Source organism: Prionailurus viverrinus, chromosome D3 (assembly GCF_022837055.1).
Source record: "Prionailurus viverrinus isolate Anna chromosome D3, UM_Priviv_1.0, whole genome shotgun sequence".
NCBI lineage: Eukaryota > Metazoa > Chordata > Mammalia > Carnivora > Felidae > Prionailurus > Prionailurus viverrinus.
Genome location: NC_062572.1, coordinates 47,505,987 through 47,530,484, shown reverse-complemented (window position 1 = coordinate 47,530,484; position 24,498 = coordinate 47,505,987). Strand labels below are relative to the sequence as shown.

Below are 24,498 nucleotides of genomic sequence, written 5' to 3'. Positions count from 1 at the left end.
AATCAATACCTGAACCAAAAACATAAAATCAACAAAGAATTCTCATCAGAAATATATGCCAAACTTCTGCAAATTAATAAGGAAAGTATAAACAGATCACTAAAAAGAAGGGCAAAAGTAGGAATAGGTATTTTACAGAGAGGAAACACATACATCAATAAGCATTCAAAGAAATGTTCACTCTCACCACCATTAGTGATCAAGGCAGACCACAGGGTAATACTGTTCAAAATGTGAGGATAAGGGGGCTTCTGGGAAGATGGCAGCGTAGGAGGACGCTGGGCTCACCACGTCCTGCGGATCACTTAGATTCCACCCACACCTGCCTAAATAACCCAGAAAACCACCAGAAGACTAGCAGAAACAGTCTCTGGAGCCAAGCACAGACAAGATGCCCACAGAAGAGGGTAGGAAGGGCGGGGAGGCGGTGCGCGCTCCACGGACTGGCGGGAGGGAGCCGGGCGGAGGGGCAGCCAGCCGGCCAAGCAGAGCCCCCGAGTCTGGCTGGCAAAAGCGGAGGGGCCGGACGGAGTGTGTTCGGACAGCAAGCAGGACTTAACATCTGGAAGGTTACAAGTTAACAGATGTGCTCAGAGAACGGGAGGGCTGGAGGACAACAGGAGGGAGAGTTGTTGAGCCCCGGACGACAGAGCTCAGCTTGGCGGGGAACAAAGGCGCTCACCAGCGCCATCTCCCTCGCCCATCCGCAGCCAAAATCCCAAAGGGAACCAGTTCCTGTCAGGGAACTGGCTTGCACTGGGCAAACACCCAACGCTGTGCTTCTGCGGATCCATCCCTCCGGCAGGTCTGACTCCCTCCAGGTGCCACAGGGCCCCTCCCAAAGCGGATCTCCGAAGGAAAAGCGAGCTGAGCCTGACCCTCCCACCCCTGTGCACCTTGCTGATCCACCCCAGCTAATACGCCAGATCCCCAGCACCACAAGCCTGGCAGTGTGCAAGTAGCCCAGACGGGCCACGCCACCCCACAGTGAATCCCGCCCCTAGGAGAGGGGAAGAGAAGGTACACACCGGTCTGACTGTGGAACCAGCGGTGGGCTGGGGGCAGACATCAGGTCTGACTGCGGGCCCCGCCCACCAATGCAAGTTATTCAAGACAGCACAGGGGAAGTTCCCCGAAGTCCCACTCCAGGGACTAGCCAAAATGATGAAACGGAAGAATTCCCCTCAGAAAAACGTCCAGGAAATAACAACAGCTAACAAACTGATCAAAAATGATTTAAACAATATAACAGAAAGTGAATTTAGAATAATAGTCATAAAATTAAGCGCTGGGCTTGAAAACAGTATAAAGGACAGCAGAGAATCTCTTGCTACAGAGATCAAGGGACTAAGGAACAGCCAGGAGGAGCTAAAAAAAAAATGCTATCAATGAACTGCAAAATAAAATGGAGACAACTACGGCTCAGATTGAAGAGGCAGAGGAGAGAATAGGTGAACTAGAAGATAAAATTATGGAAAAAGAAGAAGCTGAGAAAAAGAGAGATAAAAAAATCCAGGAGTATGAGGGGAAAATTAGAGAACTAAGTGATGCACTAAAGAGAAATAATATACGCATAATTGGTATTCCAGAGGAGGAAGAGAGAGGGAAAGGTGCTGAAGGTGTACTTGAAGAAATAATAGCTGAGAACTTCCTGGATCTGGGGAAGGACAAAGGCATTGAAATCCAAGAGGCACAGAGAACTCCCTTCAGACGTAACTTGAATCGATCTTCTGCACGACATATCATAGTGAAACTGGCAAAATACAAGGATAAAGAGAAAACTCTGAAAGCAGCTAGGGATAAACGTGCTCTAACATATAAAGGGAGACCAATAAGACTCGTGACGGATCTCTCTACTGAAACTTGGCAGGCCAGAAAGGAATGGCAGGAAACCTTCAATGTGATGAACAGAAAAAATATGCAGCCGAGAATCCTCTATCCAGCAAATCTGTCATTTAGAATAGAAGGAGAGATAAAGGTCTTCACAAACAAACAAAAACTGAAGGAATTCATCACCACTAAACCAGCCCTATAAGAGATCCTAAGGGGGATCCTGTGAGACAAAGTACCAGAGACATCGCTACAAGCTTGAAACCTACAGACATCACAATGACTCTAAACCTGTATCTTTCTATAATAACAATGAATGTAAATGGACTAAATGCGCCAACCAAAAGACATAGGGTATCAGAATGGATAAAAAAGACCCATCTATTTGCTGTCTACAAGAGACTCATTTTAGACCTGAGGACACTTTCAGATTGAAAGTGAGGGGATGGAGAACTATTTATCATGCCACTGGAAGTCAAAAGAGAGCTGGAGTAGCCATACTTGCATCAGACAAACTAGACTTTAAATTAAAGGCTGTAACAAGAGATAAAGAAGGGCATTATATAATAATTATAGGGTCTATCCATCAAGAAGTACTAACAATTATAAATGTCTATGTGCCGAATACGGGAGCTCCCAAATACATAAAACAATTACTCACAAACATAAGCAACCCTATTGACAAGAATGTGGTAATCGCAGGGGACTTTAATACCCCACTTACAACAATGGACAGATCATCTAGACACATGGTCAATAAAGAAACAAGGGCCCTGAATGATACATTGGATCAGATGGACTTGACAGATATATTTAGAACTCTGCATCCCAAAGCAACAGAATATACTTTCTTCTTGAGTGTACATGGAACATTCTCCAAGATAGATCACATACTGGGTCACAAAACAGCCCTTCATAAGTATACAAGAATTGAGATCATACCATGCGTACTTTTGGACCACAATGCTATGAAGCTTGAAATCAACCACAGGAAAAAGTCTGGAAAACCTCCAAACGCATGGAGGTTAAAGAACACCCTACTAAAGAATGAATGGGTCAACCAGGCAATTAGAGAAGAAATTTAAAAATATATGGAAACAAACAAAAATGAAAATACAACAATCCAAACGCTTTGGGATGCAGCGAAGGCAGTCCTGAGAGGAAAATACATTGCAATCCAGGCCTATCTCCAGAAACAAGAAAAATCCCAAATACAAAATCTAACAGCACACCTAAAGGAAATAGAAGTACAGCAGCAAAGACAGCCTAAACCCAGCAGAAGAAGAGAAATAATAAAGATCAGAGCAGAAATAAACAATATAAAATCTAAAAAAAAACTGTAGAGCAGATCAATGAAACCAAGAGTTGGTTTTTTGAAAAAATAAACAAAATTGATAAACCTCTAGCCAGGCTTCTCAAAAAGAAAAGGGAGATGACCCAAATAGATAAAATCATGAATGAAAATGGAATTATTACAACCAATCCCTCAGAAATACAAGCAATTATCAGGGAATACTATGAAAAATTACATGCCAACAAACTGGACAACCTAGAAGAAATGGACAAATTCCTAAACACCCACACACTTCCAAAACTCAATCAGGAGGAAACAGAAAGCTTGAACAGACCCATAACCAGCGAAGAAACTGAATCAGTTATCAAAAATCTCCCAACAAATAAGAGTCCAGGACCAGATGACTTCCCTGGGGAATTCTACCGGACATTTAAAGCAGAGATAATACCTATCCTTCTCAAGCTATTCCAAAAAATAGAAAGGGAAGGAAAACTTCCAGACTCATTCTATGAAGCCAGCATTACTTTGATTCCTAAACCAGACAGAGACCCAGTAAAAAAAGAGAACTACAGGCCAATATCCCTGATGAATATGGATGCAAAAATTCTCAATAAGATACTAGCAAATCGAATTCAACAGTTTATAAAAAGAATTATTCACCATGATCAAGTGGGATTCACTCCTGGGATGCAGGGCTGGTTCAACATTCGCAAATCAATTAACGTGATACATCACATTAATAAAAGAAAAGATAAGAACCATATGATCCTGCCAATCGATGCAGAAAAAGCATTTAACAAAATTCAGCATGCTTTCTTAATAAAAACCCTCAAGAAAGTCGGGATAGAAGGAACATACTTAAACATCATAAAAGCCATTTATGAAAAGCCCACAGCTAGTATCATCCTCAATGGGGAAAAACTGAGAGCTTTCCCCCTGATATCAGGAACACGACAAGGATGTCCATTCTCACCGCTGTTGTTTAACATAGTGTTGGAGGTGCTAGCATCAGCAATCAGACAACAAAAGGAAATCAAAGGCATCAAAATTGGCAAAGATGAAGTCAAGCTTTCGCTTTTTGCAGATGACATGATATTATACATGGAGAACCTGATAGACTCCACCAAAAGTCTGCTAGAACTGATACATGAATTCAGAAAAGTTGCAGGATACAAAATCAGCGTACAGAAATCAGTTGCATTCTTATACACTAATAACAAAGCAACAGAAAGACAAATAAAGAAACTGATCCCATTCACAATTGCACCAAGAAGCATAAAATACCTAGGAATAAATCTAACCAAAGATGTACAAGATCTGTATGCTGAAAACTATAGAAAGCTTATGAAGGAAATTGAAGAAGGTATAAAGAAATGGAAAAACATTCCATGCTCATGGGTTGGAAGAATAAATATTGTTAAAATGTCAATACTACCCAAAGCTATCTACACATTCAATGCAATCCCAATCAAAATTGCACCAGAATTCTTCTTGAAGCTAGAAAAAGCAATCCTAAAATTCATACGGAACCACAGAAGGCCCCGAATAGCCAAAGTAATTTTGAAGAGGAAGACCAAAGCAGGAGGCATCACAATCCCAGACTTTAGCCTCTACTACAAAGCTGTAATCATCAAGACAGCATGGTATTGGCACAAAAACAGACACATAGGGGCGCCTGGGTGGCACAGTCGGTTAAGCGTCCGACTTCAGCCAGGTCACGATCTCGCGGTCCGTGAGTTCGAGCCCCGCGTCGGGCTCTGGGCTGATGGCTCAGAGCCTGGAGCCTGTTTCCGATTCTGTGTCTCCCTCTCTCTCTGCCCCTCCCCCGTCCATGTTCTGTCTCTCTCTGTCCCAAAAATAAATAAACGTTGAAAAAAAAATTTAAAAAAAAAAAAAAAAACAGACACATAGACCAGTGGAATAGAACAGAAACCCCAGAACTAGACCCACAAAAGTATGGTCAACTAATCTTTGACAAAGCAGGAAAGAATATCCAATGGAAAAAAGACAGTCTCTTTAACAAATGGTGCTGGGAGAACTGGACAGCAACATGCAGAAGAATGAAACTAGACCACTTTCTTACACCATTCACAAAAATAAACTCAAAATGGATAAAGGACCTGAATGTGAGACAGGAAAACATCAAAACACTAGAGAAGAAAGCAAGAAAAGACCTCCCTGACCTCAGTTGCAGCAATTTCTTACTTGACACATCCCCAAAGGCAAGGGAATTAAAAGCAAAAATGAACTATTGGGACCTCATCAAGATAAAAAGCTTCTGCACAGCAAAGGAAACAATCAACAAAACTAAAAGGCAACCAACAGAATAGGAAAAGATATTTGCAAATGACATATCGGACAAAGGGCTAGTATCCAAAATCTATAAAGAGCTCACCAAACTCCACACCCGAAAAACAAAAACCCAGTGAAGAAATGGGCAGAAAACATGAATAAACACTTCTCTAAAGAAGACATCTAGATGGCCAACAGGCACATGAAAAGATGCTCAACGTTGCTCCTCATCAGGGAAATACAAATCAAAACCACACTCAGATATCACCTCACGCCAGTCAGAGTGGCCAAAATGAACAAATCAGGAGACTATAGATGCTGCAGAAGATGTGGGGAAACGGGAACCCTCTTGCACTGTTGGTGGGGATGCAAATTGGTGCAGCCACTCTGGAAAACAGTGTGGAGGTTCCTCAAAAAAGTAAAAACAGACCTACCCTATGACCCAGCAGTAGCACTGCTAGGAATTTACCCAAGAGATACAGGAGTACTGATGCATAGGGGCATTTGTACCCCAATGTTTATAGCAGCACTCTCAACAATAGCCAAATTATGGAAAGAGCCTAAATGTCCATCAACTGATGAATGGATAAAGAAATTGTGGTTTATATACACAATGGAATACTATGTGGCAATGAGAAAGAATGAAATATGGCCCTTTGTAGCAACGTGGATGGAACTGGAGAATGTGATGCTAAGTGAAATAAGCCATAGAGAGAAAGACAGATACCATATGTTTTCACTCTTATGTGGATCCTGAGAAACTTAACAGAAACCCATGGGGGAGGGGAAGGGGAAAAAATGAGGTTAGAGCGGGAGAGAGCCAAAGCATAAGAGACTCTTAAAAACTGAGAACAAACTGAGGGTTGATGGGGGGTGGGAGGGAGGGAAAGGTAGGTGATGGGCATTGAAGAGGGCATCTTTTGGGATGAGCACTGGGTGTTGTATGGAAACCAATTTGACAACAAATTTCATATATTAAAAAAACAAAACAAAACAAAAATAAAAAACAAAATGTGAGGATAACCAGGATTGGAAAGGATATGGTATGAGTATGAATTGGCACAAAGACTTTGGAAACTGTTTTGGCATTATCTCATAATGTCGAAAATTCACATTTCTTGTGACCCAGGAATTCTACTTGCAAGCTCATAACCCATAAACTCTTGCACAATCTTGATGACATCATGTTCAAGAATATTCACAGAAGCACTGTTCACAAGGTCAAAATCCTGGGAATAACCTAATTACCCACAGCCACAGGAGCGACAATGAATCACAGCAGTGTATTTACACAAGGAATTAATAAATGACCAACAACGAATAAATGAATATATTTGACAACACGAGCAACCCAAATGAGAAGGACTTACTATTTAGGAATGTACAGTTGTAATGAAAACTATATACAAAAGAAAAATTAATAAAGGATTCAGAACGATGGTTACCCCAGACTGTGGGAAACAGAGAGACAGGAGGTGAGGAAACTGTATGGTTAGATAGATGTTATTATCAAAGCATTGTTTTTGGTTTTGGTAGCAGATACGTGGATGCTTGTTATACTATTTAAAATCCATCCATCCATCCATCACATATACATTAAGCCAGACCATGCAAAGACCAATGATGAAAGCATGTCATTAAACAGAGGGTTATGAATAACCCATAATCCAACTCTGCCTCTGAGGTCCAATATTTTTTAAATACCCATAAATAGGGGCACCGGGGTGGCTCAGTCGTTTAAGCATCTGACTCTTGATCTCAGCTCAAGTCATGATCTCACAGTTCGTGGGTTGGAGCCCCGCATCAGGCTTTGTGCAGACAGCGTGGAGCCTGCTTTGGATTCTGGGTGTCTCTCTCTCTCACTCTCTCTCTCTCTCTCTCAAAATAAATAAATAAACTTAAAAAAAAAACCTTAGGAGTAAATGAAAGCAAGACCAAAACTGAGAGAAGTCAGAGAAGAGGGGGGCAAAGAGGAGGATTCTTTCACTCTTGTGTTCGATTATTCATCCATCCATGTGACAAACCTGTGCGGGTATGCCTCTGTATTCCAGAGAGGAAGACACTAAAAGACAAGGACAAGGGACTTCTCTTGGGAATAGGGACAAGGGATGCATGCTCTGAATTGTGTCAAGGCTATTATTAGCTTAGCCGTATGGAAAACAGCAAATATAACAGAAGGGGCTAGAAGGAAAGGGGACAGAATTGTTCAAATAAACAATGAAACAGAGTTGAGATCTAAGGTTGGAAGGTCCCAGAGGAGAAGCCCAATGTTTCAGAGACCCACCAAGTGGCTTTTTCAGAAGCACAGGAAAAAAGTCTTTCCTAGTTCCTAACATTTTTGATGATTGTCCTCAGCTAAAATCCTCTCCTATACAATGCTTCCCATCTAAATTCACAGTATAACACTGTAAGGTTCTAAGTAACTAGAAGCCGATATTACAGCAGTGCTCCCTAATATAATTTTATTGTTTGAACACTCATTCCTTTATTCGCCGTTTCAGAACTGCCTACACATGTAGAGCACTGAGTTGGATGGCAGGGATTAAAAACAAACACACAAACACTAAGAGTTGTCCCCTGTCCCTAAAGATTTAGCGAGAAGAGAAGTGGCTGAAACACCACGCATTACTGAAAGGTGTTGGAATCGAGCTAGCACGGGGATGTGGGAAGGAAGGAGAGGCATGCCATGCTTGATTTTGCTTTATCTTCACAACACTCCCAGGCTTATATCGAGGTATTGAGAACTCAAAGGTTTGAGGAAGAGAAGGCTCAGAGAGATGAAGTGCCTCACCTCAAACCACACAGCCAGGACGTGTAGGAACCAGGCCCTGTGTGTGGGTCTGGTAATGTTACTCACAGCCAGATGTCTTCCATGCTGATCTAGCTGCTCTGGGAGCTCCATCAACTAGCCCTGTCTTACATTTGGACGGACTGAAACAGCAGTTATGCAACTTTCCACACACCTGCCCCCGACCTGGGACAGAGACCCGGCTCCGGAAAGCACCCTGTCCCACAGAAGTGTGGATGAATGCTCTCATGGCTGGCTCGGCAAACCCAGCAACAGAAGCACTTAACCACACTTGGCCGTCAACAGCCGAATTATGTATCAGCTCGTTCATGCCACCACAACCTTCTCCTAGCCATCACTCACAAAGGTCCCCAAGCCACATGCCTTAAAGGCACTATCTCAAGTCCTCAACCCAAGCCAGCCGGAGCCCTGATGTGCAGAACATTCTGGAGTGTGCCCATTCCAAACATAAGATTGCTCTTCCCAGGGGGACCTGGGTGGTTCAGTCAGTTAAGTGTCCTGACTCTTGGTTTTGGCTCAGGTCATGCTCTCAGGGTTCGTGAGATTGAGCCCAGAGTTGGGCTCTGAGCTGACACCAGGAAGCCTGCTTGGGATTCTCTCTCTCCCTCTCTCTCTCTCTCCCTCCCCTGCTTGTTCTCTCTCTCCCTCTCTCCTCTCTCTCTCTCCTCTCTCTCTCTCAAAATAATAAAATAAATAAACTTAAAAACCAGATTGCTCCTTCCCAGACCATCTTCAGAATTCCCCCTTCTGAAAGGCACAAAAGCACATCAGCGTGGTTACTGATGATTAAGACAAGCAGTTTGCCCATTTCCTGCAGACCCATATGTCTGCACAGGGTGGATGAAGGGTAATTATACGGCACAAGAGAGCGCCCAGCTCTGCACCCCACAGATTTCACCCCACAAGTGCAGCATACACATATAGTGTGCTGAGGTCCCAGAGGTAAGGATTTGAGAAATCTTTAAAGCAAAGGGCTCAAGGTTGGTTCCAGGTATTTTTTTTTAATGTTTATTTATTTTTGAGAGAGACAGAGACAGAGGCATAGCGTGAGTGGGGAAGGGGCAGAGAGAGAAGGAAACACAGAATCTGAAGCTCCAGGTTCTGAGCTGTCAGCACAGAGCCCAACGCAGGGCTCGAACTCACCAACCACGAAATCATGACCTGAGCTGAAGTCAGATGCTCAACTGACAGAGCCACCCAGGCACCCCTATTCCAGGTATTTTTTTAAAGATAAGAAAAATTTTTGCAGAGAAGAAAATGTCTACAAAATTTACACTTATTACTCAAAAATGGTGTCCCTACAAGCCAAATTCTGGAGGTTTTCTTTTTTCAACTCATTTCAAAAAGGTGCGTTTCGGAGTAGAACGATGGAGGTTTAAATCCTGCCTCCACAGGTTACATGTTCGCTGAATTATTTAGCCTCCCTTGAGCCCTGTTTTCTCTTTGCTAAAATGGGCTAATCCTCCAATCATATGCAGTGGTTGTGAAGAGTCAAAGAGATGTCATCCATAAAGTGATCCCTCACCATCAGGATTGCCAGCAGGCCACTGGGGTGTTTGTTTAAAATTCAGATCTCAGGTCCTGCACCCCTGCCTGGAGGCTGTGTCTCTGTGTCTTGTCTCATAGTATGGAAGCTAGAAGTCTGCAATCAAGGTGTTGGCAGGGCCCTGTTTCCTCTGAAATCTGCAGAAGGATCCTTCCTTGCCTCTTGCCACTTCTGGTGGCCCAGCCCTAGTCACTGGTCTCAACCACTATATCAGATATCTCTACTTTGCAATTCAACACATCAGGGCCACAACTGTCTTCCAAAGGCAGGTTATTGAAATCCAGGCACTTTTTGGTCAAACAGCACTTCTATCCAGGTGTTGCTATAGTATGAAAATTCTATGATGGTATCAGCCTTTGACAGTTTCTTCAAAAAGCATCTATGGAGGGGAGGCTGGGTGGCTCAGTCAGTTAAGTGGGCAACTCTTGATTTCAGCTCAGGATGTGATCTCACAGTCATGAGATGAAGCCCCGCATGGGATCCCCTCTCTCCTCTCTCTCTGCCCTTCCCCCACTCTCATGCATGCTCTTTCTCTTTCAAAATAAATAACGTAAAAAAAAGCATCTATGGGGTATCTGTGATGCACCGCCACAGGGAAGACAGACATGAGCAGGAAAACGCGGCGCCCCCCTCAGGGAGCTAAAGATCTAATAAGGACATCAGATGTGAAAACAAATGGCTCCCAGGTAATGAATGGAATTAGCGAGGTGGTGCACAGTTTGGCTGAAACTCTGGGGGAGGGGCAGTTAGCCTGGCAGTGGCAGCATAGGATAGTAAGAGCATGAACTCTGCGGCCACGGGGCTGCACCACGCGCTAGCTTTCTGATCTTAAACACATACTGAACCTCTGTGTGCTTCTGTTTCCTCATCTGTAAAATGAGCATGCTAAGAATACCCCCTTGACAAACTGCTGTCAGGATTAAGAAGTCAGTACATGTAAGGTGCTTTACAACAGTACCAAGCAAGCATCAGTAAATATTGCCTAAGTGTGAAATGTACACCTTGCACTGAGCAGCAGACTAAGTCCCCTGATCGCTATTACTCACCATGCTGCCTCTTTATTTGGTATCACTTCTGTACACAGTACATGCAATATATGGTGTAACTTGAAAGTAGTACAGAATTGTTCCTTGTCCCCACTTCTCACAGCTAAGCTATGCATAAATAATCGAATTCAAATTCATCTTCCTTTCTGGCTAATACCCATTTGTTAATCGCACATGTATTTTCTGAGCATTCAGGATGGGAAAACCACTAAGAAAGTACAATATGTTTATGACACTGAAAAACTGGCAGAACACGTGAGACTCAATGAGTTGGCTTTCCCCAGGGCAGTTTCCACCCTGTTGGCATGAGGGATCTGATCAAGGCCCTGCTAGCTCATGCAAAAAGCTCTTTTTATATGAAGCAGAAAAAAAAGGCTCCTTGCCCCTGAGCAGATACAGCCTTGCCCAGGCTGGATTTCAGTCGCCACTTGTCCCTTGGCCAGGAGCCCATGTATGCAGTCAGTTCCACTGACTAGGACCACTGAGGTACCACTGAGAAAGTCTTTTCCTCACTAGGCAAATGGTTCCAGAATGTTGAGCAAGGGTTAATGCAGGCTCATGAAAGCCTAAATCACAACCAGAAAAAAATGTATGATCTGGAAGAATGTATTCTTGCCACCAAAATTGGCCTGAAAAAGTTAATACCTCCCCCCTCCAAAAAAAAAATGTTACCTTTTTTTAGAATGATAAAAAGGTGTTTAATGTTTGATAAACAAATTCAAGTGCATAAAGAAATTTCCTTGAATTTAATAAAGATGCTAAAAATGTTCTTTGGATTTTTTTTAACAGTTTCTTTTTACATACAGAGAAACAACCCCATCAACTGTCTGCATCAATAATCCTCGCTGGCAGGCTCACCATTTACCAGGAAGACATCATGCGGCACAACCCATCCCACAGACTATCAGACCAGCAGGGACATCTAACTTGAAGAACCATCCCTAGATCTCTTTAATCAACACTGTTCATCACCCGGAGGCCTTTAACTACCAACTAGCAATTACCTATGAGATCAATGAACCCAGCCACTGGCTTCACTGAAGTGTGACCACTGCCACTACTGCTAGTGGTGATGTCTACACCCCATGCTGACTTCAATCACTGAAGATGCAGGTGTCGCAAAGAAGAGGAAAAAGCCTCCCTCCCCTTCACGCACAACGTGAAAAGCGTGCATAAGGCGACCGAACTGAGGGTTATGGATTCATCTTGGGAAGGCCAAAAGCGACACTAACGAGATTCTTAGCCTCGTCTATCAGAGGACGGGCCTCCGCAGGAGCACGCTCCACTTTCTGCAACAAAGGGTTGTCACCACCTCCCTGCAAAGGCTTTCTGTCAGAGTTTCACTTCAGGATGACTGATGAAGTAGAAGGCCCAGGAATGTCTTCTCCTGGAGGCTTTCTCGCATTTCCTTTGTAACTTTTTCCTCCTCGCATGCTGTCCCACATTTCAATCGTCTGTCTCCTTTTTTTGTTCTTTAGGCTGTCTTAGTTTTTCCTTATACTTTTCAACTTGTGCATTCAATTCCGCTGGCATTTTCAAATGAGCAGCTGCTAAAGCCTCTTGTCATTTAAAATTTGTTTAATGTTTATTTATTTGAGAGAGAGCTAGCAGGAGTGGGGGAGGGGCAGAGAGAGAGGGAGAAAGAGAATCCCAAAGAGGCTCCACGCTATGAGCACAAAGCCAATGATCTCACAACTGTGAGATCATGACCTGAGCCGACACCAAGAGTCAGATGCAGGAAGCACACCCCTCTGTCTCCAGGGCCGGCCGCACAAACAGCCGCTGCTCATCCAACTCCGCCATCACTCTCCCTGCAAAATGTTTCTTCAACTGATATAAAAATGTGCCCCTATGTAAATAAATAATATCTAAACTAGTCGTTAATACAGTACCAAAACAATTTAACAGTTATTCTGTAAAAGTCTCTTTGCCGGTGGATTATTTAGCATGCCAAATATGTTCAGTATATAATGTACTGTACATTTCATTCTTAAAAGAACTCTTGATAAAAAAAAATTTTTTTTCAACATGTATTTATTTTTGAGAGACATAAAAATACAGAGCATGAGTGGGGGAGGGACAGAGGGAGACACAGAATCCAAAGCAGGCTCCAGGCTTTGAGCTGTCAGCACAGAGCCTGATGCAGGGCTTGAACTCTTGAGCCATAAGATCGTGACCTGAGCCAAAGTCAGACACTTACCCGACTTAGCCGCCCAGGCACCCCTATTCCAGTGCCAATTTTTATTTATTTTGTGCTCCTTCCTTGGAACCAACTCGTTTTTCCAGAAGGATCATTTGTTTGTTTGTTTATTACGGGTGTGGTGTTTAAAAACCAAGATCTGGGTATGAGGTACCATTTAGTATATGTTCATTGTTCCCAGTGTATCATTGCTTCTAGATCCCTTCAGTGGACAGAGCGAGAAACTTAACTCCAAGTAGGAAAAACTCAGAGAGGTCCACCCCAAGACACATTGTAATCAAACTGTCAAAAGACACAAAGAGGGGTGCCTGGGTGGCTCAGTCGGTTATGCGTCCGACTTGGACTCAGGACATGATCTCATGGTTTGTGAGTTCGAGCCTCGTATTGGGCTCTACACTTACAGTTCAGAGCCTGCTTCAGATTCTCTGTCTCCCTCTCTCTCTGCCCCCCCACTGTGCACACACTCTCTCTCTCAAAAATAAATACATGAACATTAAAAAGAAAAGACAAAAGTAATCTTGAAAGCAGCAAAAGAGAAACAATTTATCACATACAAGGGATCCTCAATAATATTACAGCCTATTTCTCATCTGAAACCATGGAAACCAGAAGGCATGGAGATAACATATTTAAAATGCTGAGAGGAAAATAGAATTCCATACCTGGTAAGTTATTCTTCAAAAATGAGGGAGAAATGAGGACACTCCCAAATAAACAAAAGCCGAAGGAGTTTATTGCTAGTAGACCTGCTCTATTGAAGGTTAAAAAGCTAGAGAAGCTAAAGGAGTCTTTCAGCTGAGATGAAAGAACACTAGACAATAACTCAAAGCCATGCAAATAAATAAGAAATACCAGGACAGATAACTGCATAGATAAATACAAAAGCCAGCATTATTGAATTTTTGGTTTGTCCCGTATGATTTAGAAGAGATGCACAGAACAACAATTATATATGTATGTCAACAGGCAACAATGTAAAAGATCTAATTTGTTAGGGCGCCTCAGGGGCTTAGTCAGTTAAGCATTGGATTCTTGATGTCAGCTCAGATCATGATCTCAAGGTTTGTGAGAATAAGCCCCATATCAGGTGTGCTGACAGCGCAGAGCCTGCTTGGGATTCTCTCTCTCCCTCTTTCTCTCTCTGCCCCTCCTCCACTCATGCGCTTGCTACCTCTCTATAAAATAAACTTTTTTTAAAAAAAAGATCTAATTTGTGACAATAACATAAAGAGTGGGAACAGACCTGTATAGAAGCAGAATTTTAGATGCCACTGATGCTAAGTTTATATCAACTCAAGTAATCACTATGAAAATAACCAAAAAATATACAGAAAAGTAAATGAGGAAATCAAAATGGTTCATTAGAAAAAGAAATTAAACACAAAAGAAGGTAGGAATGGAGGAATTGAGGAACCAAAAAATAGAAGACATATAGGAAACAAGTAACAAATGGCAGAAGTAAGGCTACTTTAAATGTAAATGGATTAGGCTTATAAATTATCACATATCAATAATCACTTTAAATTTTTTTTTTAACGTTTATTTATTTTTGAGACAGAGAGAGACAGAGCATGAAGGGGGGAGGAACAGAGAGAGAGGGAGACACAGAATCGGAAGCAGGCTCCAGGCTCTGAGCCATCAACCCAGAGCCTGACGCGGGGCTCGAACTCACGGACTCACAGACTGTGAGATCGTGACCTGAGCTGAAGTCGGATGCTTAACTGACTGAGCCACCCAGGCGCCTCTAAATGTAAATGGATTAGACTTCTAAATTAAAAGGCAAAGATTTGCAGAATGGATTAAAAAACAAAAAACATGATACAGATCTACCAGAGATTCACTTTAGACACAAAGACACAAATAAATTGAAAGTGAAAGAATAGAAAAAGGTATTCCCTGTAAAGAGTAACCCAAAAAGAGCTGGGATGGTTATACTAATACCAGACAAAATAAACTTTAAGTTAAAAATTGTTACAAAAGATAAAGACAGACATTACACAATGAGGGAAGGGCCAATCCTTCAAGAAGATATAACAATTTAAATATACCTATACCAAACAAAAAAGCCTCATATGTACAAGAAGCAAAAATTGAGGGACCTGAAGGGATAAATAGTTCCATAATATTAGCTGGAGACATCAGTTCTCCATTTCAATATTAAGTAGTTTCTCGAAAACTTAAATATAAATTTTCTATGTGATCTAGCAATTCCACAGCTAGGAATCTACCCAAGGAAACTGAAAACATATGTCTACACAAAGATTCGTTTGTGAATGTTCATGGCAGCATTAACTTATAGGAGCCCAAACCTGAAAACAATCCAAATGTCCTTGATTGGGATAAAGAAAGTGAGGTGTAGCTACACAATGGAATACTATTTTCTGCAACAAAAAGAAACAAACTACTAAATCATACAAAAATATTAATGAACTTCAAAATCATTATGCCAAGTGAAAGAAGTCAGACACAAAAGACCACATATTGTATAATTTCATTTATATGAAATTTACAGAAATGGGAAATTTTTAGAGACAAAAATAATACTAGTAGAGAAACTGAAAGCATAAACACAAGAAAACTTTTGCAGCCGATGGAAATCCAGTTCTACAACTGGATTCTAGTGATAGTTGCACAACTCTATAAATTAATTAAAAAATATTTAATTCAGGGGCGCCTGAATTAAATATTTTTCAGTTAGTTGAGAGTCCGACTTCGGCTCAGGTCATGATCTCACGGTTTGTGGGTTCGAGTCCTGTATCGGGTTCTATGCTGCCAGCTCAGAGCCTGGAGCCTGTTTCAGATTACGTGTCTCCCTCTCTCTCTGCCCCTCCCTCACTTGAGCTCTGTCTCAAAAGTAAATAAACATTAAAAAAATTTTTTTTTAATATTTAATTCACACTTACAATGGATACATGTTATAGTACTTAAATTACACCTCAATAAAGCTGTTAAACATGACTCATACTTCAGTCTAGTTTTGGTAAAAAATATGAAGAAAATGTGTAGTTTTCACACTCATATGTGCACTGAAGATGTAAAATGCACACAGCTAACTTTCTGTAATGAGTTAAGCACAGTTTTCTTAGAAGTCCTTTCCTTTGCCTATGACTACATACTTCTTTTTCTCAGATTAAATGATCCACATTCTCAATGGCACAGGTAATTCAGAGCATGAAGTAAGATCTTGAAATTCAAGGACTGAACATTCACATTTCCAACTATTCACTTTCAACAGCCCTGAAAGTCCATGAGCTCCAGTAGTCTGTGATTTGTTGAGAAAAAAATTTTAAAAATGTTTTAATGTTTATTTTATTTTTGAGAGAGAGACAGAGCGTGAACAGGGGAGGGGCAGACAGAGAGGGAGACACAGAATCCGAAGGAGGCTCCAGGATCTGAGCTGTCAGCACAGAACCCGATGCAGGGCTTGAACCCATGAACCCTGAGATCATGACCTGAGCTGAAGTCGGACACTTAACCTACTGAGCCATCCAGGCACCTCTGTTGAGGAAAAAATTTAAATTGCTGACATCCTGCTATGTGGAACCATGTTCCACCTCACCCTGGTGAGTGAACATGGCTCTCCAGAGGAAAACATGGATGTTTGTCTTCTCCAAATGATTTGTGCATAAACTTTCATTGTTAAACTTTGGCCAATGTCGATAAACACAGAACTATTAGGAAAATCATTTTTTAAAAAGTATTATTCATCTTTAATGCAAACTGGTGCAGCCATTCTGGAAAAATGTATGGAGGCTCCTCAAAAAATTAAAAATAGAACTATCCTATGACCCAGCAATTGCACTACTAGGTTTTTATCTAAGGGATACGGCTGTGCTGTTTCGAAGGGGCACATGCACCCCAATGTTTATAGCAGCATTATCAACAACAGCCAAAGTATGGAAAGAGCCCAAATGTCCATCAATTGATGAATGGATAAAGAAAATGTGGTATATGTATATAATGGTGTATTACTGGGCAATCAAAAAGAATGAAATCTTGCCATTTGCAATACGTGATTGGAACTAGAAGGTATTGTGCTAAGCGAAATTAGAGAAAAACAAATATGACTTCACTCATGAGGACTTTAACATACAAAACAGATGAACATAACAGAAGGGAAGCAAAAATAATATAAAAGCAGGGAAGGGGACAAAAACATAAGAGACTCATATATGGAGAACAAACAGAGGGTTACTGGAGGAGTTGTGGGAGGGGGGATGGACTAAATGGGTAAGGGGCATTAAGGAATCAACTCCTGAAATCATTGTTGCACTATATGCTAACTAACTTGGATGTAAATTTTAAAAAGTAAAATTAAAAAAAAAGGATTATTCATCTTTAAATTGCTGACTGGAGTCATTTGTCTGAAGTTTCAAAATAACACACCTAAGAATTGTTACAAATGTATCAGTGGAATAATAAATGTCTTCATTTCTCAGCCCTTGCTCCAGACTTTCCTATCAGTTTCACAAAGGAAAAGGCCCTTGTTGAAGCTAACAAATGGTTTCTCTTTCACAATAGTTCTATAAACAGCCTTAGTGAAATTGAGTTTCCTGTTTATGACCATTAGTCCGAGTTACACAAACACACAACCTAGCCTGCTTTGTGCCAAGCATTCCTGCTCTTGGCTGTAACTGACCAGTGTGTGCAAGCTCCCCTACCACTGTCATTCAGGTTAGATACACGTTCCGACACATAAATTATAATGTAATTAAGGAACATACAAAAGATGTGTTGAATTGTCAATGTACAAAATCGGCATCATATATTTGGTAAATAGGTTCACTTCGTTCCTGGTGAGTATAGTGTTAATGCCAAACTAAACCAAACACAAGGTTATATTTTCAATGCAGCCTTCCACTAACATTTTACCATCATCCCTAGCAGATGTCAGAAATAATAATGTGTTTTGATTCCATAGGTAAGTAAACATTTAAAATTGAAGCATAAAGTGTGACAGATTTCAGTGGGAGTTTCTTCTCAGCGGAATAGAATTAATTTGTGCGTTTTCCTTGTATATTCTTTACAAACTTCTTTACCGCCTTTAGCTGTGTCTTCACCATCCTCTCCTTCAATATTTTCTGAGCACATATACTGTACCAGCCTTTGCGGCTAAGCATGGGATACAGCTGTGAACCAGACAGACAAAATCCCTGAATCACAGAGCTCTCAAACACCAAAAACTTTATGTCTGAGCAGTAACAAGTATATAAAATCTTATTTAATGAATTTGAAGTCCAGAAAAACCACAGCAGATACTTTTCACACAACAAACAAAAACCTCAGACTTTTAAAATCCTCTACCTATCGACACGTGCTACCATTCAAGTATCAGAATTATTATTACAGAATCAGAACCATAAGCCCAGGTTTTATTCAAAGACATGACTTTTATTCATTTTTTACATTTTTTGCAAAATCCTTCTGCCTGAAATTCTAAACCCTGGCTGGCCCTAAAGATTTATTTTTAGAAAGCTGAAAGAAATAGAACTTATTAACTCTTCTCCATTTCCCATCTTGAGCTATACATAAGTAAGATTCAAGATCATCATCATTCGGGTACAACCAATTGATCAATCCCAGTCTCTCTTTCTTTTCCCACTCATCTCCCATCACCCCGAAGGTTTCTGAAAGGCAGGGTCTATACCAGGTGTTGCCAACAATGGGCTAGAGTGAGCATCTCATAGCCCAGCTCTTAGAACTCCCCTTCCCTGTCTTCTCTGTCCTCATTAGGTAAGAACCTCTCACGTGAGCAATCAGTGAGATCTCCTCAAGCCCTCAACCGTGAAAGCAGAAAGCACTATTCAGCAGAAACTTTTGCTCTCCTTATTTTTACGGAAGAATACGGCATAACACCAGATGGCATTATTTTTCCACTGTCTATGGCCTGGCCTAGAAATGCAGTCTGCTGAATGACCTCAGAAAGGCCACTTCCTACTCTATCTAGGACTGTGAACCAAGGTTTAAGGACCAACGAAACTCCATCAGACCAGAAAACAGGACTTTTCTGGACCTCCAAAAAGTAGTATCAACCTATGAGCATTCAAAACAAAACAAAACAAAACAAAACAAAAACAACCAGTGAGGAGGGGAATGAAGATCAGTCCATTCCTAGGCAAATCCATGGGAGAGGAGACAGCTGAAAATTTCTTTGATACCTTTCTTCTGCTTGCGTTTACTCTTTCCATAATTAGGACAGTTCTCTCCAAGCTAGATGTGCCAGACAATCCAATGGGATGCCAGAAGGGAATATTAAAACTTGTTTATTTTACTTAAAAATGAAGAAACTCAGTCTTACTAATATTGAATGTGCAGGTGGCCTAGGGCCTTTACCCTGTCCTCAAGTCACCTGGTCACAATGGTCCTGAGAGTCTGTCTGTCCAAGGGAAGAGGAGGAGGGGTTCCACCAGCTATCATCTGACCATGACACATCAAAGCTTGCATGTGCCTGGTTAAGTGGACATGTGGATTCTATTCTCCTGAAGGGCAGAACAGTTCCAAACTTGTACTACAAGGAGGAGTGATAATGAAATTGTTTTGATGGCACAGATTCACCGGTTCTCTCATGGTAACCTACTTAAAAGAATTTGAAATTTTGGGGCGCCTGGGTGGCGCAGTCGGTTGAGCGTCCGACTTCAGCCAGGTCACGATCTCGCACCCCGTGAGTTCGAGCCCCGCATCGGGCTCTGGGCTGATGGCTCAGAGTCTGGAGCCTGTTTCCGATTCTGTGTCTCCCTCTCTCTCTGCCCCTCCCCCGTTCATGCTCTGTCTCTCTCTGTCCCCCCCAAAAAATAAATAAACGTTGAAAAAAAAATTTTTTTAAAAAGAATTTGAAATTTAAAGATGAGTCACACTTTTTTTTTCCACAAAAATTCCAAATCTGCTTATTCTGGGATGACATGGGCTGCCAGTAGTACACGACCTGATAGATATTTACAAAAAATAAGGGTACTTCCCAAGGTAAAGGTGTTGTTTTAATGATGTGTGAAAAGGTAAATACTGTTCTAAAAAAATGGATGCTTTGGGTTTTTTTTAATGTTTTTAAAAAAATTTTTTAATGTTTATTTTTTGAGAGACAGACAGAGACAGAGCATGAGCAGGGGAGGGGCAGAGATTGAGAGAGACACAGAATCCGAAGCAGGCTCCAGGCTCTGAGCTATCATCACAGAGCCCAACGTGGGGCTCGAACTCACAAACCGCGAGATCATGACCTGAGCCCAAGTCGAATACTTAACCGACTGAGCCACCCAGGTGCCCCAAGAAATGTACACTTTGAAAAGAGTGTTTTGGGAAATAGATGTTTGGAAATGTTTCATTTTTTGGCTGTTGAAAACACAGAATTCTGTTACTCTAAAAGTTCTTATGTTTGCACATTTTAAAAACATGGACACAGAATTTTGTAATATATTTTAATATTTAAAAAAAAGGACTTGCAGTGAGTTTTGAATCACTAAACACACTACCTTCCTACCTTCCACTAAAACACAATACCTTCCTACCAAGAAGTACTTAATGCCATTTGAAAAGCAAACATTGACTGGCCAAGTGTCTACTTTAAAAAATTTTTAGAATAACTGAAGGATGGGGCAGAAATATGAGTACCATGATTTAATGAATTCAGGCAATATCAGACCTGTGGAGTTACACAGAATCCCACGCTCAGAAAGTCTCCTCAGTTAATTTAATATTCCGCTATCACCATTTGAAATTCATAATTTTTGGACAAGGTGCTCCACATTTTCATTTTGCACTGTACTCTGTGATTATGTAGCTGGTTCTGGAATTCAGTGGTCAATGCAGTCCTTCTGGAATCTACCCATTTTTTTTTTTTTTTGAAATATCTTTCCAGCTAGGACAATCACTAATTTCAAGCATTAATGTAAAACCAACCTTGAATTGCTGGATCATAAGTGCTCAACTCAACTTGTCAAAACTATTTATATAAATAATTACATCTGGATATTTATAAATAACTCTACACAATAACAAATTAAGTATTTAGAGAAAGCAAAATTAAAAGGTGCTGTTAATAAAATTAAAAGTATTTGCATCATTGTCATTTTAATTTTTATTTCTATGCTTGTGTGTTTTATAGTACACATAATATACTAATAAAGCAATACATGCACACAATTTACAATTGCATGTTCAACAAGTTGTTATTTATGGAAATGCACAACCAAGAGTTTCTACAACACTGACCTAGATTCTCAATGACAATCGTTTGCCTTTGGAGCCCAAGCTCCAAAATCACTCCCTCTTCCGGCAACACTTTCCTATTCCTCAGCAATATTTCCCAGTAGAAGGAGGGAGGCAATTATGAACTATGGCTCAGTGTAAAGAAAATTTAGAGTCAGGACTGGGTTCAAATCTCCCTACCCTACTTGAAGACGCTGGCACGTTTCTCAACCTGCTCCCGGATCCAGTTCCCAGAGCTGTTGTGAGGGTCCTGTGTCAGCACCTGGCACACGTCCAGATGCTGATTAAGCACCAGCAACACTATCATTCGCACCAGGTGTTCGCACTGAGTCTCTGACGGACCCTGAGCGTCGCGTCCATTGCTGCCCATTTCATCTCACTCGCCCCAGAGACCCTGAATGGTGGCACTTCAGGCGGTGCGGTGAGGTGCATCTTTTGGGTGACATCGGAGTGATACTACCGATATAACCTAAAAGTTCTCTCCAAATACGCCACGGAAACCCACTGCTACCAACTTCTCCGAATAAGGTCGGGGAGAAAGAAGGGCCTAGGAGGAGGCGTCCAGGGCACTCAAGGCCTGGTCAGGCGCTACCTGAGTGCCTGGGGCAGGACGGCAGGACGGGGCGACAGTTCCGTACTGTGTACGCACTTCGGGGGCGCACCTTGGGACTTTCTGCTCAGCGCGCCCAAACTTAACGTCAGCCTTCACTCACCTCGCGCGCTCTACCCGTCCCTGCCTCGGGCGGCGCGTCTGCAAGCCTGGTGCCCCGTAGGTTCGCACCTCCGCACCGCGCCTACCACCGGGGTCGCTGGCCCGCGCGGAGCTGGGGGACCCGGTCCGGGTCACCTGGGCTCTCCAGCGTAGGCTGGGGAAGGACCCCCTCCCTCCGTGTGCAGTCGCTGGGCAGAGCACGCTGGGCAGAACGGGGAGGGGGGCCCGCCCCCTGCCACCCCTCGCTCGCTCCGGGACCTTACCTGGATGGTGTGGCCGCTGCCCGGGGCGGTGGGCCCCCCCACCAACTTGCAGTAGAGCTCGGGCCGGGGCCGCGCGCCGCCAGGCTCCCGCTCTCCGCAGGTGGCGGTGGCCCAAATCCTCGCCGCCTCCGCCAGATTGAAGTAGGGCGGGTGCAGGCTGAGCCGGGCCGCGGCCCGGGGTTCCCGAGAGGCGCTCACCGCCCGCAGCAGGGGCGGCGGCGGCAGCAGCAGCAGCAGGAGCAGGACTGGCCTCGTTGCCCAGCCTGGAGCCCACGCAGCCGCCGCCATCCTGCAGCGCACGATCCTCCCGGGAAGAGCGAGCTCAGCCCGGGGTGTGGGCGGCGGCCGACCGCACCCCCGCCCCACGCGCCTGGAGCCCGCGGCGTGGGGGCGGCTTCTCTGGTCTGGAACCTGCAGCGGCTGGAGCCGGCAACCAACGGAGCAGGAACTGACAGCGCCCAGCCTCGGGCCAGGAGACGAGGTCTCTGCGAACGCGCTGCGCGCTGCAAACTTCGCGGGCGGGGAGCGCGGAAGGCGTTCCCGGGCTTCTACCCTGGCGGTCGCGGCGGGAGCCGGGACCGCCCCACCTTCCCACGCCCCGCGCAGAAATCAGATATTTTTCCTCTCCAGCTACTCACGGTCACACACCAGTGAGGAAAGCCAGCTCTGGACCTCGGACAAGGGAGTCGGCTTGCAGAGAATTTGGGTGAGACATCAGAGCAAGCTGGCGCTGCCTGCAGAACTTACATCAAAGACATTGTGGCTTCCCGGACAAGTCTCAATTGTCAAAAGACAAGTCCCGTCAATTTTCAGACACTGTGCGCCAACGATAGAAACGGCACTGCCGCCACGTACCGAGTCTGGGATCCAAGGAGCTGATGGAGAATTGGGAGTGGCGGGACATACACATTTAAAAGACAGCCAATAGCGGAGGTTGTCGTTTGCCAAACTTGTGCAAAGGCACTTTGGAGGAAATCCTTTAGATGCCCAATCTGCTAAATTTTACAGATAAATGGAGAGATGTTGAGCGAATTACTGACGCTGTCAAGCTGGCTTCGGAGCAGAGGATACCCCCACCCCGAGGCTGAGATTTGGTCCTGTGTGCAGGACACCTCTCAGCGATTTAAGTACCTCAGAGGAAGCAGGACTGGAGCTGTGAAGGTTGGAAAAGGGGGGAAGGCGGTGTGAGAACAGTGCTTGAGCAAAGATGGAGATAAGCATAAAAGTGGTACAGTTCAAAGGAAAGAGAAATGACCAGCATATTTATTAAATACTGGGATAGGTGCTAGGAAGAAGGCAGTGGACTTATTTAATCTTCTGTCTGCTCTTCAAAAATAAAAAGATAGGGAAAGGAATTCGTGCGTGTAACACCAAAAGGAGAAGCCACAAAGATTGATAAGCTGACATAAAAACTGAAAGTTTCATACACCCAGAAGCACCATAACAAAACAAAAATGGAAAACAAATGAGAGGAGAAAATGTTCACCATAAAGGACATAGGATTAATAACTTTAATATATAAACTGCTTTCACAAAACAATTAGAAAAAGCTGAATACTTGAGGATAAGAGACAATATAATTAACAGGAAAAAATTTTTTCTATGCTAATAAACATGAAAACTTTTTTGACCTTCCTGGGAATTGAAATGCAAGCAAAGCACCAATGAGACTCATCTTTCACCTACCAAACTAGAAAAGATATTTTTTAAATAATAAAACAGATTTAGTGAATGAAGTATCACAGCCTTGGTTGAAGTAAAAACCTTATTACTTTTCAGGAGGGCAATGTTTGCAGTGCTTAGCAAATGACTTCAATGTGCATATATTTTACCCTAACAACTCTGCTTGTGGACATTTATATCCAGGAAAAAATTAAGGAAGTTTGCAAAGATTTAGTGGCAAGTTTGTATCAGAATTATTTTAGCTTTTTTTTTTAAGTTCAAAAGAACTTAAATGTCTAAAAGTGCAGAGCTGGTTAAATAAAAAATCACAGTGAACTTTTTATTAAATATTTTTATTAAAATATTAAAGCAAAATACTACAAGGTCACTAAAATGATGTTATACAACTATATTTTCTGACATAGAAAGATGTTCACAATTTTTTGAAAGATAAGAGGATATAAGATAATACATGTACAAGAATCAATTGTATTTATGGGGCGCCTGGGTGGCTCAGTTGGTTGAGCATCCGACTTCAGCTCAGGTCATGATCTCACAGTTTGCAGGTTCCAGCCCTGCATTGGGCTCTGTGCTGACAGCTCAGAGCCTAAAGCCTGCTTCAGATTCTGTGTCTCCCTCTCTCTC

General features: G+C 42.6%; 1 protein-coding gene across 2 annotated transcripts in view; it reads right to left on the bottom strand.

Annotated features, from left to right (window-relative positions):
* The window catches only part of LAMA3 (laminin subunit alpha 3), a 274,238-nt gene extending 251,470 nt beyond the window's left edge, over positions 1-22,768 (bottom strand). Inside the window, exon 1 of one of the 2 annotated variants that reach the window (XM_047826704.1) lies at positions 22,192-22,768. In XM_047826704.1, the coding sequence (XP_047682660.1) occupies positions 22,192-22,479 (288 nt within the window). In that variant the 5' untranslated portion in view covers positions 22,480-22,768. The remainder of the gene's footprint in view (positions 1-22,191) is intronic. The other variant, XM_047826703.1, reaches the window with a different exon arrangement.
* Between the last annotated feature and the right edge of the window lie 1,730 nt (positions 22,769-24,498).